The following is a 19,242-nucleotide window of genomic DNA, read 5'->3' as shown; positions in this document are numbered from 1 at the left end:
CAACTGCCGACCGTATAAGCCTGCAGTGACACTCTTATGATCTGGGGATGCTTCCATTGATCAGGTTTGGGTTCAGCAATGTTTTGTACCCAAAAATATGAGGTCTGGTGACTGACTACCTGAATATACTGAGTGACCAGGTTTTTCCATCAGTTTGTCTTCTTTCTGATGGCACAGGTTTTTTTTTCAGAGTGATTGCAACAGGATTTATTTGCGCTCAAATTGTGAAAAAGTGGTTTGGGGAGCATGACAAGGATCACAAGGATATGTCACCAAAGAGTCCACACCTTAACCCTATTGAGAAACTTTAGGTTTGCTGGAGAAAACTTACCACAGTTGTCCAGCTTCTATCATCAATACAAGATCTTGGGGGGAAATTAATGTAAATGTAAAAAGCTGTATAAACTCAACTTCTTTAAACCTCAACAGATAACCAGTGCTGACATGTTCAATGAAATTGGTAAAATATTTTTGTATACCTTTCTAATTTAGACCTATTCTGTTTCAAATACCTGTGCAGATTTAAATGAAATCGCCTGCCATAGATTAAGGACTTCATCTCACTGAGAAGTGGTCAAGAAACTTCCTCTAAGGCTGATAATGCGGTTGTGTTCATGCACAGGAGATGCAAGATAGGGGATTTTAGGAGTGGCAGCCACTGATAAACAACCCAGCAGCATGCGTAGGAGTGTGTGTGATGAAAGGAATCAGGGAGAGAGTTAGGCCAAGCAGCAGCAGCAGCAGCAGACGAAGGTAATTAAAGAAGCCATCATCAGCATCATTAATATGCTAGATCTGCTGTGGCCCACTGACTAGTCTAATGGAGAACATGTCATCATAGTCACCATTAGGGAGAGTAGGACACACACAAACACACACACACACACACACACACACACACACAGAGAGTCTTAATGTTGGGTCACACCATGATTACCACCATTAAGCTTAGAGTGAGAAGGCCTGCTTAGGAAGCCACATTCTCTTTGCCATCATACTAGCACATGCACTAATACAACACACACGTACACACACACACACACATCCATGCTTGTAGATCTTTAATTCAGACCATTTGAGTGATAAGTATGCATATTTAAGTGATGTCAGGCCTACTGGGTCTTTTAATTAGACAGAATGAATGAATGTTTTATAAAAACGTGTTTAACAATAAATGTGTTCATTAATTTGATGAGAGGATGTGCTCTGATGAGCTGAGTGGAATGGAGTAATGGCTCGTATTCAGCACTTGTGATTTGATGTTGGGAGACGCAACAACTGTGCTTGCTGTTTCTGATTTTATACTCGTTTTCATTACTAAAAAATAGTTAGCCGTGAATGAAGTTTATCCATGAAAATGTTCAGTTCATGTGCAGCGTGACACCATGGAAAACCATTCCCTGCAGAAGTCCCAACCATCACTTTCCTTTTTTAGTCCACCGGTAGCTTTATGATTTGTCAAGATAGTTCATTTACATGTAAAAGATCAGTAAAGAAAAAACTAGGTTAGTCCGGGAAGTCCATCTTGTATCCACTGGCTTTGAAGAGTGAGTCCCGTGGAGTGAACAAGTCAGCCTCAGCCCGATGAGGTTTAGTTGAAATCAAAACTATAAATACTTGTGCAGCAGCTGTAAAAAATCCAAATCTTTCACCAGCATTGCAGTAGTCAACTCATATTCAGCAGCATAAAGCTGAAAGGACAAGTGGTATCACCAAACTTGGATATAAATGCATTTTGCTGCCCCTTTTAGCCCCCCAATCTTCTGCTAAAATATTTGTGCAACAAAACCAATCTAAATGTTAAGCAGGTGTGCTACCTTACTCCTCCCCCATCCTGCAGTCGCGCCTCCTTGTTTTATTCCCTTTTTCTCTAAATGTCCTTCTGTCTCCCTCACACACTCACCCCCTCTTTTTCACACACTCTTTCACTACATCCCTTGACACTGGTGGAAACAGAGTGATGATGTGTAATTTAGTCCTAATCACAACATCAGACTTGTGCTGCGATTTACATCCCTCCACCAGCCGGGCCAGTCAGACAGTCAGGAGGGAGATGTTAATGTGAGACCACAGGTAATTACTGTCATTACAGCATGCTGCAAATTCTGCCAGTGTGTGTGTGGCTGGGCTTCTTGCAGGTGACGTGTGAGTGGCTGTTTCTGTCTTGTTTTTGTTTTGTTTTAGCTTTTAAATGACATGATTTGAGATGTTTCTGTGTATTCGCGTACTTGAAATTGAGTTCTCGAAATAAATTATTTTGTTTAAAGATTTGTCAGTGTGTGAGACAAAACAAATGAAATCAGAAACTGTGGAGGATTTACAATATTTATAAATGTAATTACGATTGATGCCCTGACTCAGTTAATCCTTTAAAACTATAATGATTTTTTTTTTAAATGTAATTTCATTGTTCTCACAGTTTTTTGCCAATTCTCGTTGACTAAATTGCAGCCCTTCTGTGGCCTAAATCAAAAGTGTACTTCTTCATCATTTTATGACCTTTGAATCATTGTCACTGTCATTTTTGCAACTTCATTTTACACCCAATTTTCCTTGATTTGAAAGGAAAATGTGAGGATTCCAGGTCAAACATGTCTGTCAGGTAAAAACTTGACAATGACCTCTCAAACACTCAACTCTCACTATCCAGTGCTCACTTTTGGTCTCAGGTAACTAAAACCTGGCATGTCTGTTGTCATAGGTGTTTGATGACCATACCGACACACCGCTTGCTGATTTATGGATTACATCTTGATAATTCCCCTTTCGTTTTAACTGCCATTTGCTTATCCTCTGACTTCTTCCCATGACTCCAGAGTTTGTCATGATATAATCATTTTGATCAATTCCAGCGTTCTGTTTTTTTTTTCCTTTTCTTTTAATTTTCAAAGTTATCAGAATCAGCTTTCTTAGCATCTGTGTCTTACATTAAGGTTTCCTGGGTCTTCCAGTTACGCATCAGCAGGAAAATATTTGGCCGTTTTTATGATAGTCAGTCAGAATACACATACAGACATTCATCTTGCCGCAGCAGGTGCTATTTTTGACATTTTAGGTTAATCGTTGACATTTTTACGTGCCTAAATCATTGCCCACATGTTGGAAAGTTTTCCTATGTTTGTCCAAGTCTTTGTGGGATGATGGTATGGTATATCAAGGTGTTTCTATGGTGATAAGGGTAAGATGTCAGGGTCCCCAGAGTTTAGGCCTGGAAAGGTCCTGACTGATAAGCAGAATGAAAAAGTCAGCAGCTTGGCCAGTGCCATCCAGTTACTGTTCTTCCAATCTCGTCCTCACTCTGCCTCTACCTCCGTCGTTCCTTCCTCATGCCTAATACCTCACCTTGCTATTTATACCTGTCTGCAAATGCCATCTCTCTCATTCGCCATTATTCTTCATTTACCCAGTTTCTCCTAATGTTTCTATTATACTTTGTTTTTTACGTTTATTTCTACCTTTTCTTTGCCTCTCTGCTATTAAAGTCTTACCCCCCTCTTTTTTTTTTAACCATTCTTCAGTGACACCTGTCACTCTTCACCCCAACATTTACACCGAATACAATATATATGCTCTGCTTCAAAATTAAGTATTTAAAATGATACACTGAGTGAGTATTAGTCTTAAATGGGTGCATTCTTGTACTTTACAAATCAAGTCAGTGAATAAAGAAAGGGGCTTAAAATTTGCATAAGAAATGTGTAATAAGAGAACAAACTGAAAAATCAATGCACATCATTGTGTACAGTTGCCTTTGGTTACACAACTATTTACACTTTGAAGGTTTATTTCAGTTGAACACGCTGCAGTCAGAGCTGGAGAATACACGGTCGGACAGTGCAAAACTTCGCCATGAGAGCCAGCAGGTCATAACAAATGTGAACCTGTGGATCACTGAACAAAAGTATGATCTACTAAAGTTAGCTCATCAGATATGTCATCTAATTAAATGTAATTTATTTGTGTGTCTTTGATTTAAAACACATATATTGTTTTTCACAATTTGAGGTCCAGCATTAGATTTCATCTGCCTCACCTTCTCTTCCAGGGCCTCCAGTGAGAAGCTCACCGCCCAGATGAAGGCCCAAAACAAGATGTTGGTCATCATCACTAAAGAGAAAGAGTAAGCGTTGCATGCTGCAGAGAGCTGGATTGATGTATCTCAACCCTGCAGAGCATTCTTGTTCCCGAAGGTTAACTAAAGTTAGCAGCCTGGGGAGTCAGTTTGGGATTATAGTGAATGTGTGACCATGTATTTTATTCATGTGTTTGAGAGAATCATCTTGACTCTGACATATATGCCACTGGCAGTTTTCCAGCATGTCTGCATCATCAGACACACACACGCACGCAAACATAGACGTGTACACAGACATGGGCTCCTCCCACAGATCAGAACAGTCTAGCCATCCTGTGTTATCCCTCCCCCCTACAGTGACATACATCCTTCTTCTCCACCCAGCAAAATCCTGATCACACGTGTGTCTCCCTCTTTCTCTGTCTCAATGTACACTGAGACAAAGAGGTGTTTTGTTTTTATGATTATGTTAAAATGTCATAGACAACAGACTTTTTGCACGGGGAACACATTATCTAGGTGTCTAATTTCTTTAAACCTGAACGAATGGTTCTACCTCATTTTGATGGACTGTGAGCATTTACTCTGAATAGGAAATACTGTATGTGATCCCCCTTCCATAAATAAAACAATTTCAAAATTATCTATAGTTGTGGAGTCTCATGAGTTGGAGGCATACCAAAATACTGGATTAGATGCACACCAGGATAGGTTTTAAATGGCTGTGGAAAAATAATTTCACTGTAGTAAGCTATGATATCTTTGTGTTTATGCATCAAGCATAATATCTGAACATCTAGTTAAAGGCTGCTCTGGAAAGAGAAATGCAGGCACCAGTGCCGTTGTGTGGCAGAATATTTTGTCTGCCGTGTTAACAAGAGCCTCTTGATGATAATAGGTGTCTGTTGTAGCGTGCCTCTCTGTGCAGATTTCTCAGTTTAACTCTGTCTCTGCATCTTCCCTTCTTTGTCAGACATCTTCAGGAGGCTAATGACATGTTGAAGGCAGAGGTAAAGAGACTGAAAGAAGTGGTGGATGAGAAGGAACGAGACATGGAGCGCTTCAAGGTGAACAAGTGCAGAGGGGAAACGCAATGAACTACAAACAGAGACAAAAGAGTCGATCACAAACAAGTTTGGCTTTCATTTTCTAATTGTTTACAGGCCCAGATTGGAGACTGGGGCATCTGGCAAGACGGGAAACTGTGAGTCATCTACATGTGTGTGGTGTGTTAGAGAGAGTGCGTATCAGTGCATACATTTGTGCACATTCACCAGCTGATCAAAGTTAAGCATTCACGTGCAACAAAAGCGTTGCCCACCATGTTTCGCTCTTTCACACACAATCTAGCCCGAACAAAGCTGATGATGATAATAACAGCAGGGGTGCCAAGTTGTGAATGAAACACCCCGTGGGCCTGGGCCACCTGTGTGTACTTGTGTGTGTGTGTGTATGTGTTATGTCTCTTCTTTAATCTGAATACGTTATTCATGCTGGGCCTTTAACAATGATTACACTCCAATCAAGTGCCTATCCTCTCCTGCTTGCCACCCCCATGGCTGTCAAATAGCATTCATCAATAGAGCGGAGATATATTTATTATGTTCATTAAGGCAATGAAAATGAATGTGCCACAGATGGGATTGGGTGTAGGATGGAAGTGAGAAAGGACGGTGTGTGCGTAGGCCAAAGGGTGTTTGTATGGGCACCTGCCTGCAGAAGCACTCCCCATACTGCCACTGAGAACCCCCCAAGGTATCCCTCATTAACACCCCTCTCAAACCTCACCCCATTTTATTTTATGTTGCCCCCCTCCCCTAACGAACTACCAAGCTCTGTTTCCAAAACGGATCAGATTTGTTTTGACTGGGGTAGGTTCCCAATGCTATTCAAAGCTGTCAGTCATTTTAATGATATCATTAAGGGGCCGCGACAGAAAGATGAATCGCTTTTCTTTGTCTTTCCCTCATAATTGCGAATGAGCAAGAGAGTGGGGCAGAGTGAGAGAGGCAGTTCTTATAGACGTGCGCATAAGAGGGGTTTTGATTGAGCGAATATAATAACACGGAACAAGATAAAAACAGTGAATGAAAGCATCTTCCATAGTGTCTCCCCATCCATTCTCTCTGCTTTTTTTTTTCCTCTGGTCTCTTTTCTTTATTATGAGAATTCTTAATTTATTTCATTCCATTATTATACACCCCCACACACAGACTCACTCAAAATGCCATATATATGAAAATCATACATCTGTAAGGAAAATGATATGTCATAATGCTTGCATGGCAGCCCTATAAGTTCTGTGTGTATATTTCATTACTGGTGGCAAAGAGTATATCTTAAGAGTGTCTCTCCGCTCCCGTTATCACTGACAGCACTCAACACGAAGGGAAGGTTTTGTCATTAGATATACCTGTATTAAAGACATTTACTATGATTACATGGCTTATAGTTCGAAGAGAGCATGGTTTTACAGTGCACATGGCATTTTTTACAAATATTGCTCACAAAAATGATGAAAAACAGCATTAGACAAACATTTGGTAAAAGGTAATAATGATAGGTGCATTTATACCAACAGCACCCAGAACTTAAATGGGCTTGAGCTTTTTCTTCAGGAACTAAACGATTATTTTAGCTCTGAGTCTGTTGCATTTTCACTGAGGTCTATGGTTCATGGTAGAATGGGCAAATGAAGTCGCTCCACTCTGACGGTGCTCGCTGGAGTGTCTGCACTGCCACACTGAGCCTACAGTAAAAGCAGAAAGTCCACTTCGGCTGTATTAACACAAAATCTTGTGATCTTACACACTTTTATGGGCATAACCTCTGTGAAATTAACATTTTGTATTGTTCTCATTTCACCGCTTTGGCGTCACAAACAGAGCACCCTCTCAATCTGGATCTCGCTCCACCACTATGTCTTCTCAGTTGCCTCCCATTCTGCAAGTATTTGTCCATTCATGCCAACAAATGTTGCACACTTTCACAGAAAACACTGTTCCTAATTGCCCTATATGTCCTGTTGGCAGTCTAGCCTTTTCCTCTGTTACTTGTTAAAGTCACCATGCAACATATTTGCATGATTCCTGCCCCGTGGCAAATTTGGCCAACCCTAAGACAAAGCTATTTAGAGCAGAGATTGAGAAGAAGTTTGCATGTTGAGGAAAATCTGGCCAGCACCAATCAAAAGATGAAGAGGGAACAGCAAAGTGAAGAATGAGCTCAAAATGTATTTTCTACCACTATCACTCCGCAGTACAACCTCAGCTTTTTTGTTTTCCCTTTATTTTCATCAAATATTGAGACAGAGCAGATCAGAGCAGACAGGGCTCTCAGGAAGGAGGGAACGACTAGATTTTCCACCTCTGAGTAAACGATGTTCTACGGCGAACGGCCTCCCACAAAGACAGGGAGAAGAGCAGCTCGACTTTACACTATTTCATCTTATACGGAAAAGTTCTCGAGCTGAGAAAAAACAGTCACTCATTTGTATACAGCGGAAAGTAAAAAGTTAATTTCATGGTGGGTACGTGGCCCAGGAGCTAGAGCAGATGATTCTTTATCCACAGCTGATGTTTGATTCCTTTCTCATCCTCTATTTGTCAGAGTATCCTGAACATTTTCCATGGGAGCTCCACTGCTGTCGGCGTGTGAGAAATCATGAATCCATTTCTTTATTAAGGTTCCAATAAGTGCTATTCTTTTGCCACAAGATCCTTTTTATTAGTTCTGACCACTTAAACCACAAAACATGGATAGCTGCGATTATAGAAGAATAGAATTAAGAAAAATAAATTCTTGATAGCAAGAACTGATTTCACTGTAAAAGTACTATCTGGATACTACTGTCATGTTGTCCAAGGTGTCAAAATGTAGGTAAGGATAAAACTCCACACCGTCAAAATGTCTCCTGTGTTATGGAGTAGTATTTTTGCTGGAAAGTAGTATATACAACAAGATTGTTTAGAAATCTAAATGGCATACATATGCAGTATAAAAAAAGAGAAAATTGAATTATCTTACAGGAAGTTTCTTATAAATTTCATTAAGTGATTTGTAAAAGTCTGTTCATATATCATCTCAAACCCTGTGAAAATATGAAAAGCTGTTCACAGTATGAACTGCACTGAGTGACAGAGGCAGAGATTGATGCTGTTTGCTTGTGGCAACATTGACTCAGTGACTGTCTGACCGAACCCATCTGGGGAGGCGCTCATAAAGCATCAGGCTTCATCACTTGCACCGCTAACGATGTGCTTCCAATTAACAGCACCCAGTGATCACAGCAGAGGATTTGTACAAACACAGAGAACCAAAGTGACAGAGAAAGGCAGAGAGGCGATAAGAAGGAGGCTGTGTAAGAACACAGTCAAGTCTTGCATAAAATTTACAGCAAAATGAGAGCAGTAAATAAGAAAGATGAGTGTGACTACAGCAAGGGAGAAACTGTGTAGTTTATTGCCTGGTTTAGAGAGCATGGTCGCTTGGCTTTGACACTAATGACTGTAATTATACACACACTGATTGGGTTAGGCCGCTAATTACACTCATCTGTGTTTGCATGTAAACACAGGAACATATGTTTACACGGGCGTCACGCCAAGCGCTCAGCGCATCGCCGCTCTCTCACATCGAGTGCATAAATCTCACACAGTTGTCTAAGCAGCGGTGATGATTCATGATCTGCTGAAGACCACATTACCATCTAGAAAAGAGTTTAAATCATTTGAAGAATCTGTGGAGATGTGGCGCTTTGGATTTTATGGAGCTGGCTTGTGTTTAAAGTTTGTGCCTGCTGTTTTCCCCTCGCCACAGCGATGGAAACTCACGGAACTCATCTTTAAAATGTCATTTACAATTTAACAGATCAAAGGAAATTTCAGCATTTCTCTCATTAATGCTCCTTGTATCATCATTATGGTGTGAAATTAAAAGATCTGCAAGGGTCAGCTGCAATTATCTTCAGTTTGTAAATGTCATTTTCGGGAAATGAGGTCTCTTTAAAATGGCGTACACTGGCCAAACTAAATGAGTTTAGTCAGTAATTCAGATGATGGGATGTCATCTGGTGCATGTTTGGGTTTATTTGTTTTGTCATATGGTTTTATTTTGTTTTTCTCATTTGTATAAACCAACCAAAAATACATGTACTGCTATTTCCAAATGTTTCCAAATTTCAATTTTACATTTTACATTACATTTTACCTGGAATGATGTTTTGTTTTTCTTTTCTTTTCAGAAAAAGATTGTGTGCATTTCTTTTGTTCAGCGCTGTAACTTAAAAGTTGGACGATTTTTGAAAGAAATATGGTATTGCTCTAAAAATGGCTGAAAAAAGCATCTGACTGACTCAAAAATCTAAACAGAAATCAGTGGAGATCGTTAGAATACTACACTGGTTCGGGCTTTTGTGCAATGTTGCCGCGAGCAGTGCTATTTTATTGTACATGAAGTTAACTATAGATGGTTGTATGCCATATACAAGGGAGCTAATGAATTTCATGGTGTTTTCAAAAAAATTGTCAGTTCTCGTAGCTTGACTCAAGTGTTTTATTCAAATATAAATTATTTAAGTTCTCGGTAATAGGGCCGAAAGTTTATGATTATGTGTGTGTGTGTGTGTGTGTGTGTGTGTGTGTGTGTCCCAACACATCTACAGGAACTATGATGCCATTTATTAGCGTTTCAATGAGCACATGCATCTTCTCAACTGAAGCAAAACAGGACTGTCTTCCCTTCCGCTCCTCTGATAGAAAATCCCAGCTTGCTATTTTACTAGAAAATTAACAAAGGGGAGGTACAGTGGTACTTTAATGGGCTAAGAACTCTTCAATAAAGTATTTAGAAGGTTTTTTCCAAATGCTAACTGGACAGGTTCATCGGGGCATGAAAGAAAGAGCGTAAAGCGGGGGCAGCAAGCTCTTCAGCTCGCACAGAGCACCATTATCCACCGTCGTTAATTTAATAGTCATTCCTTAGTCAGCCCTGGGTCTGAAGATACGAGACCCTAACATTTGTTTGTCATTTCCCAAAACAGTTTTAATAAACAGTTAAAATCTTAAATGGCTTCTTGTACTCTTAATGTTCCCTGGCTGCGCTTGCATTTGTTTTTTGTTTTTTTTTCTCTTTTATATGCACATTCTTATATGATTTAATGATTTCTGGAACCCATTTGCTCACCCATCTTTGAGTTTAGTAATAAGTTATAATGACGATGTTTATAATGCAGATGATGTATGCCAACTTTTTTATGCCCTAGATTTCTAAAGACTGCTTTGCAAATGCATATCATCGTTGAAGAATAGGTAAAAGCAAGTGTCAACTTAATATGTCTCTCAGACCAAAACCACATATGAGACATTTCAAGTTTGCAGCTGAAAAGCAAAGTTTTTATTTTTCTGCTTTTCTCAACTAGTTAAAGACGTCAAAGTCCTAAGTTAATTTCATTTATAGAAATGTGTTTGTGTACCTCTTGTACTTATCTTACAGCACTGAAAAGAAGAATTGTGTTGCTCGAAACTTCAAAACAATCGAGGACATGCATTCCAGACTGCAAAGCAACCTGGAGGCCATCGGTATGCTGCATCAACAAGTAAGAGCGTGCACACACATACACAAGCACACAACAGGTCCTGACAGTCCTTTTACCCGACAGATACAAACACAAACCCACACACCAGCCCACCTGCTGTTGAGCTCACACAGAAGAGGAAGCTTTCATGCGTCCAACTTCAAACATACAATCGCACTTACACAGAGGCGCACACAGACATCCATTTCCTCTTCCTACGATAAAAGTGAAAAGTCTGCAGCGGGGTGGGGATACGGCGAGGGGAAAGTGGGGGGGGGGGGGGGGGGGGGGGGGGAGAGCAAATCGTATCGGGAAAAGGCAGTGACGTTTCTTTCCACCGGTAAATGATTTCCCTTTCATGAAACTCAGAAAAAGATGTATATCAATACAGCCGTGCTGATCTCTCCATGACAGCATAGGGAAATGGCCCGCTGTGATAAAACAATGTGTGGGGAAAAAACACAGAGGAATATTCTCGAGAAATGCTGACATTTTTTACTGCGTTGAACTTCACAAGAGTCAACAAATCACCAAAGGAGAGAGGAATCAAAAGTACTCCTCAGCCCCCTCAGTTCTCCAAAACTCCTGGGCCTAGGGAATGGCTCACCTGACTTTAGTTAGTTTGTGGAGTGGCCCGCAGATTGACGTGCTGTGAGGAAAGCTGTTTTTTGTTGAAGTTTTAATGTTGACATTAGTTGTTGGTTAGAGACACAGTAGCATGGAGCCGAGGAAGCGACAGGCAAAAATAAGAGAGGGTTGTTGTTTCACAGGTCAGGTGTGTAATGGCACCTCTTAATCTCCACTGGGAATCATTACACACATCGATCCAACATGGACAATCCACTCACAAGCAAACATACATCTGTCAGGAAAGGATAGGGCATAAACACTTCACTGGCCACTGATAACACACTTCTGCACACAGTTACATACACACCAGCACACACTAACACATGCAGATTACAGTTCAAAAGTTGGATGAATTTGCTCAGTTTTATCTATATGCAAGGGATTTTGTTTGAAATCCGTTTGGTGTCTCTTTGCATCAGTTTTATTTGCTCATCACAAACTGGCCATTGCTCTCACTCTCCCCACAGCCACGCCACAGAGCGCAGACGCATGATTTCCATCCAACTGTCAGGCTAAATTCATGCAAACATGCAAATGTCATTCAAAATTAAATGAGACAAAGGTTAGATAGATGGAAAGCAATACCTTCATAAGTTAGACTGTTATGCTTCAGTTACTGTCCAAAATGTTTCATGCTGAGATGGAAAACACTTAGATTAGACAATATTCTTGTACACATTTGGCTAGAATGAAACATTTTAACCTACTTTTGATGTCATTGAGAATCTCATCTTGCTCAAAAGGAGCTAAATCTCCATTTTAAATAGACTAAAATGTTCTACCTCTATTTAAAGTCTCATTTGTAGCTCAGAAATGTTCGTAGCTCACATTAAATCTTCTGAATGGAAGCTGCGGTCCCCCAATGCAGCAGCATTAAAGGACGAAGCCCCCATCCGTCTGTCTGTCTTTCAGCCCCAGTTATACACATCCTCACATCCTTTTCATCCAAACATTGGCGCACCAGTTCACCCGTAGTATGTGAAGGTTGAGGAGACAAGCTGTGATTTTTAATTTTACCCCCCTCCTTTGCAATTAGAAAAGTATCTGGAGCCACCAAAGATGAGGAAAATTAAACAGGTCCCTTTGAAAACGCAGTTAATTATAAATGTCAGCCTCAGTGTTTTTCATCTGGAAGTTCTATTGCTTTTGGCATAACATAAAATTAACACACTCACGGATGTTTGCCTGGCAATGACAGTAAATACTCTTTTAAGCGACTTACAACGGTTTTGACACATCAACATGTTTTTTGGCTCGCCAAGGGTTAAGCCTAAGACCCAGCTATTTCTGTCATCAGATGTAATACATTTGCTCAGATTTATTGTGCGTGTTAGTTGTGTGTGTGTGTGTGTGTGTGAGTGTAGTGTCTGGATGGGTAATGTTAGCGGAAGCATCCGGAAATGTGTCTGTCTCATCTCCGTTTGTGTTTTTCTCCCTCTCTCCCTCCCTCACACACACACACACACACACAGACACACAAGCGCGACCAAACATATCACTGTGACATCATTCTTTAACCACAACATTCAAACACACACACTCAAAACAGATGTGGATGAGTGTAACTGTCTCTCTGTCTCTGCATCTCATAATTTCATATTTTAATCATCTTCATCGCTAAAAATACATTATTTCAAATCTTTTATCCTCTGTTATCTGGCTTATTACAATTTTTCGACAGGCCCATTTTGAATATAATTACCATGCTTTACAATGACTACCAAATGCTTCTTTTTTTTTTGCACTTAAATCCACTTTTTAACTCACACTCTTCCCTGCTTTTACCCAAATGTCCTTGTCAAAAAGGAAAAATAATGAAATAAAATACAACACCCTCAATTTAGCTAGTCTGTAATTGTGTTTCGGGGAGCCCAATCATGTTCTGACGATGTGCGATTTGTTTTGTGTCACGGGTGATTTTGTGTCAAATCGACCTCTAATGATCGCTCAAATTGGTTGTTTTCATGTAGAAATTTCCTCCGTCGCATGACTTCTGCTTGCAACCATTTCAAACTGTGTGCACAATAGACTCCTGAACCCCCCCCCCCCACCCCTTGCAATTTTTTCCATTTGCATTTTTGTTTCAACATGCATGAAAGCAACTGTAAAAGCTGACACATAATGGCATGTCATGAACATGATGGTGGTTCACTTTTGATGGTTGGCATGGCATTTGTAACTTTAAATTAAGTTTTGTAATTTGATTAATTTAACTGCTGGAGTGGGTTGTTCAAGGTTCCTTGAAACTTCCCCCAAAACTGTCCTTCAATCTGTTTCACAGTCACACACTTTCAAAAATGCTGATGTCTCATTCTGCATATGTCTCAGTTTGTCCTCCTTTCTCTCTCTAGTTAAACATCCTCTGCAGGGAGAATAAGCGGTTGCGGAGGCAGCTGGAGGGGGAGAGGTCCATGCGCAGACAAGTGGAGCAACAGATCTCACTTCCTTCCACCTCCCAGCACTGCTCCTCCATCCACCTCCCCCTCTCTTCTAATGCCCACTCTCCTCCTACCTCCTCCTCCTCCTTTCCATCCTCCCTTGGCCTTCTTCATCCTCTGAGCATCGAGCCTGTGGCAGGGGACTCTTGGGATTCTAATAAGCTGAGTGGAGCTGTTGTAGACAAGTCAGGTGAGTCCCAGGCTTTTGGTAAGGCGTTCTGGGATAGCTAACTAAAAAGTCTGCTGCCTCCGCTTCCTGGAAGGTGCTTGATCAGGGAGGACGAGACGGCATCTGGCCAAATGAAGCCCCCTAAAGACTTTGACTTGTCATGGCTTTATGACCCTTTGCTTCTCACTGGGGAATGTACTCTGCATAAGGTTAATGTCCTGCAGGTCAGTCAAATCCCAAAGTTATTTTTTTCCTGGTAGGGCCCAGAACCAGCAAATGGTCAAATGTCTTTGTACTGAGGCTACAGAGATTCAGTCTAAGAGAATATTTACAGATTTAGAGATAGTTTTGTTGATTTGAAATCTGGCAATTGATAGTGTTTTTATAGCAAAAACAATTCTTATTACGGTCTTCCAATAATAATGTAGTTTTACAACAGAAATATAACACTAAGCACTGAAATGGTTTTCATGTTGTAGTTGCATTATTATGAATATAAATTAGATACATTTTTGTTCAACTTAAATGGCAATTGACCTACACATAATAGATAAATAAAGGCGACATTTAGGTGTAAATTAGTGTTACACTAGAGCAGAGTTTTATTATGGATAAATGAAGTAAGGCACATCGTCAGTAGTCACAGACATGGCCCAGATGTTGATGTAAATGGCTGTAATGCAGCCTTTGATTACACCACAGCTGTGCCCCATGTGTGCTGTGTTTACTGTGGTGAATATGGCCATGTGTCTTCATGTGTGTGGAGCATGTCTGTGCTTCAGTCTCTGCGGGAGCCTGTGGGGAGTATGTGATTGAGTATGTTGTCTTATCTTGTTTAATGTTGTTTAATATCTTGATTTATCCTATCCCTATCCTACTGTTAATTGATTGTTTTAATTTGTATTTTTACCCATATATCATTACAGAAAATTAAAAACAGATCCTTATTTAAGTGCCTTTATGTTTATCTTCATTTTCTCTCATATTCAATCTGCTGATGATATGTTATTTCTGCCAGCTTGATGCTTGTTCTGCTGCAGTTAGTATTATTAGGCCCTTCTAAAAGTTCATATTGCTGAGTCAGACAAAGATCTGCAGTAAAATCTTTCTAGTAAATGACCTGAAATATGATTTTAGCACATATGGCATGCTCATACCATATATTCCCATGTACACATATACCTCTTTCTTATATTGAAGCATTTGAAGTGAAGAGTGGAGCTTCGTGAAAGTAAAAATCAAGAAAAGAACCATGAAAATATCTGGATTTATGCAGAGAAATCTCTATTATAACATGATAACAAGAATTTTGGGTGAAAAGCAGATCTCAAGGTGCTATTGCCCTCTTCTTCTTGCCCCCTTCTCATTTGTCTTCTCAATCCCCCTTTTTTTTAAATCATTCATTGGAACTGTGCATACAAAGCTGTTGTATAGTTGGACATTTTAATGATTTTCTGCAGAACTGCGGGTCCTTGTTAGTTTTCCTCATTTGCAATGTCACACTCAAAAATACCTTTTTTTATGTGCAAACACACACACACACCAACTCACACATCCACGCTTGTGTATTCTTTCACAAACACACACACATTTGTACAAATGGCACAGTCATTAAAAATGACACCACAGGCTTTTTGAAAACTCCAAGGACTGAGGGAAGTCAGCGGCGCAGCGGTGAAAAGAGTCCCCCTGGAAACAATGAGGAGAATGATCATTTGTTGTTCTTGAAAACCCGGTGAGGTTTCACAGAGGTTAAGCTTCCCTTTGATGTGTTTTTAACTCATTTCAGCTCTGTGGAGGGATTAGTCAGCCTCTCACATGCACAGACACACACATGCACAGATACACAAGCACATGCAAGCTCTTAATTTCCACACCATGAGCTTTTCTCTCACAAAGACGAAAAGCACAGAACAGACTCCTTCCTAACCTAATTTCATCAAATGAGCCTGTGTGGTACTTTGCTCCTGTATGTGTGGTCCCTTGGAAATATGTGGTAAACCAGCAAAATATTGCAAGTCAGTATTTTCTTTTCATCCCAAATTAGCATTGCTCTGTTTGTGAACAGTGTGGGTCCTCAACCAAAAGAGCCGGAGACAAAGAAGTTGTTGATCATCACAGCACGCATTATTGTGTTTACAAGGGATTATTTGATCCTTATTTCAAGATGCAAATGATTGGGGTGCCTGTGCCCAGGATGTGTTTTTTGTGAGTAACTACCTCCACTTTGGTTGCAATGTGGTGTGTGTGTGGTTGCCTGTGCTAATAATCATACATAAAGCTTTCAAAGTGTTTTCAAAATCTGATTTTGTAAGCAGATCTGCAACTAAATAACGTTGGCTTGGGATTTCAAGTTTTTCTGTTAACCAACAGAAATTAGTGTACACTGTGCATGTATTGTATGTCTGCAATGTCATACATTCACTTCTGAATTAAGGATTCTAACAGAAACTCTTTCCTAACTATTTTTTTTTTTGTTTTCATTTGGTTTAACGAAAACAAATGGCAAATCATTCCAGGCAAAGCGTAGAACTTAACCTCAAACAAGCAACAACATTGACTCATTTGTGATGCTGGGGAGGTACGATTGATGCAGAAACACTTTTATTTTAACGACTGAATATGTATCTTTAATGTAAATCACTTTTTTCTGACAAACTGTGCATCCAGCAGCTGGAACATCCCTTTCGCTGTGAGCCACATGTTTCAAATGGGACCAGTTCAGTATCATGAATTGACATTAGACAGTGGATGGAGTTCTGTCTCACCACAATTAAAAGAATGACAGAAATGTGAAAAGCAGGCCAGAAAAGGGAGAAAAAAATTACAGGAGAGCTGGCACATATCTCCTGTAAAATTATAGGTCACTCGAGAACAAATCAAAGAAAAAGACAGTCTTTCCCTTCTCTGGTTACTTTTTATAGAATATACAGCAAAATGCTGACGTTCTGCTGTTGTAGTTGAATTTAAGCTGTAGGCAGAGTTTAATTTTCACTGTGACAAAATGCCCCTGCAGAAGCCGTCAGATTATATACAGAAGGCTTTATTAATGTTGTCACACACTGAAGAGGGAATCAGCACCAGTTTTTTTCATCTGTAAACATATTTATATGACCTTGGTGGCCTAGAATGAATAGCATTACTCTTGCGCTTAAATTCAGCATTTTCTTCTTCACTAAATGTAGTGAAAGGTGAGTTTTGCCCTGGTTTCTATGAGCTGAAACTTAAACCATTTTGCATATATGGCTCCAGCTAAATCAGGCATCCAGACATTTTGATTCCAGCATTATCACATGCTCCACAGCCATTAAACTGCCCCCAAGACAAGATTACAGTGTTTCCCATTAGCTTTGTCTGATAAAAAGACAAGTTGGCAGTGTGTTTTAATCTGAAAGCAGCACTCAGACAAATAAAATGTATTAATGTCATACATTAGATTGATCCAACTCATTAAATTGTTATATTACGATTTATTTTGCAGCACTGCGGGGAATACAACCCTTTACTTACTAAATTTTAGCTTTGTTGTTTCCATTAAACAACACGGAAACTAATAACATGAACTTTCCAACCAGCTCTCAACTCGAATACCCCAGAGGATGATTTAAAGCAGCTGTTACCAATACTACTTGATTTATTCTCATACTGAGTTGTCAGTAAAGTCAAATTAATGTAAGGAGGGATTTTTACACTGGCAGAGCTTCTTCAGAGAAGGTACAGGTCAGACCTAAAAGAGATGATGAAGAGCAGTTGTTTGAAGGATATGGGGACACGACATACCGTGGTCCAGCGTTTACTTTTTGCGGCTGTTTGATTGTTCAACTAAGTGACTGAATAATTCCTCTTTTTATTCTTATGTTTCTTTTTCTCATTATTGATGTTGTTCCCTATGTACAGATCAGATACGCTGTTTGTTATTTTTGTCCTTTTCTGTAGCGTTGCAGTTCAAACACTTTTGACAAATGAGGTAAACAGTTGAAGCGGAGAAAAAGCAGAATATTTGGGGTAAAAAAAAACTCAAGTCCAGTGGAAATGGAAGATAATGGTAAGAGAATCTGCGAAAGGAAAAAGTAAGAGACACCTCAAGTAAACTGGTATGGAAATTAATGTGATGGGAACTTCATTACCGAGAAGCTCTTGGAATGGTGAACAGCACACATGTCCATTAAACTAGATGGAAAGCCCAATATTACCAAAAACATGTGATAGGTATGTTTGTCCATATCTCTGAAATACAGTGGTGTCAAAATCCACGATTGTACTGTAAATTGTAAAATGGAAACATCTCACTTGGCTGTTATTTTCTGCAGGGCAGCATCAACAGACATGATGAGAGTCACGACCCATGAATGGTGTATTTATCCTAACCATGTATAGATTTCTAGCTTAATCTTGTATTTTTTACATCTAAACTTAAACATGTATATTTAACTCCTAACCCTGAACAGTTGCAAGTGACGTACAATAACAGCACAAAGTAGTGTGTTCCGGCATACACTCCACAGTGTTTGTGGCTACAAAAAACTGTGTTAAGTATGTCGAGAGTGGATTTAGTGACTTATGAAACTGCCCAATAAAATGGTGTCCAAGTTGGTGTTGAAAAATCATTTAAATTAGCCCAAACTATGGTCATTTTCTCACCCAAACCAACTAATGTCATTACTAAACCCAACCAGGAAGTTTTCTGTCATTAATTGAACATAACTCGTAACTTAACCTAGAGAGAGATTCAGTTTTGTCAGAATGAATAAATAATGCTCCATCTTACATACACAACAGCAAATCTTGCACAGATACGTGCACAATTAAAAATCTTGTACACAGATAAGAACTAAGACAAACCATCTATGTTTCCCAGTTACATCTGTGACAAAGGTCAACATAGCATAATCACAAATGAGAAGCAGCAGCACCAAATATACACTAAGTACAGAGCAGTTTAAGACAAGCACAAGGTGTGATACAAATGTGTATCCAGTAATCAGAAAACTTCTCAAATTGTGATGCTGGAACAAAAAAACAACAACTTGAAAATGGACTTGCTGGGTGGAAATACATAAAAACACATAGTTCTTTTTTTTCTCCGCGAGCAAAACCAATTGAAGTAAAAGGAAGGAATTAGAAAAGGCTAATTTTACTGAGCACATAAGTACTGACATAAGATGTCCAAGAATATTCTGACAACAGTATTTACACTGGGAACTTTGCCATTACATTAAAACATCAATATAACATTTTCATTCAAAGACACTACTGCAAACTTTTTTTGTGGTAAATGTCACTTGTCTTGCCAAGGATAAAGGCACCCTCATCCATTTTAGACAGTGTATTTTAATGCTTTAATATATAGTTACGT

The 19,242-nt window shown here is 39.6% G+C and overlaps 1 protein-coding gene across 1 annotated transcript in view; it reads left to right on the top strand.

The window, feature by feature from the left end:
• LOC140284391 (uncharacterized) overlaps nt 1-14,798 on the top strand; it is a 96,336-nt gene extending 81,538 nt beyond the window's left edge. The window contains exons 12-17 of the mRNA XM_072378266.1: nt 3,792-3,901; nt 4,046-4,120; nt 5,049-5,142; nt 5,239-5,279; nt 10,568-10,670; nt 13,631-14,798. Of these exons, the coding sequence (XP_072234367.1) occupies nt 3,792-3,901; nt 4,046-4,120; nt 5,049-5,142; nt 5,239-5,279; nt 10,568-10,670; nt 13,631-13,948 (741 nt within the window). The 3' untranslated portion in view covers nt 13,949-14,798. The remainder of the gene's footprint in view (nt 1-3,791; nt 3,902-4,045; nt 4,121-5,048; nt 5,143-5,238; nt 5,280-10,567; nt 10,671-13,630) is intronic.
• The last annotated feature ends 4,444 nt before the right edge of the window (nt 14,799-19,242 follow it).

Source organism: Leuresthes tenuis, unplaced genomic scaffold, assembly GCF_036924035.1.
Source record: "Leuresthes tenuis unplaced genomic scaffold, fLeuTen1.0.hap1 SCAF_24, whole genome shotgun sequence".
Lineage (NCBI taxonomy): Eukaryota > Metazoa > Chordata > Actinopteri > Atheriniformes > Atherinopsidae > Leuresthes > Leuresthes tenuis.
Note: the sequence above shows the minus strand (reverse complement) of the source record. Positions and strands in the feature narration are given on the sequence as shown.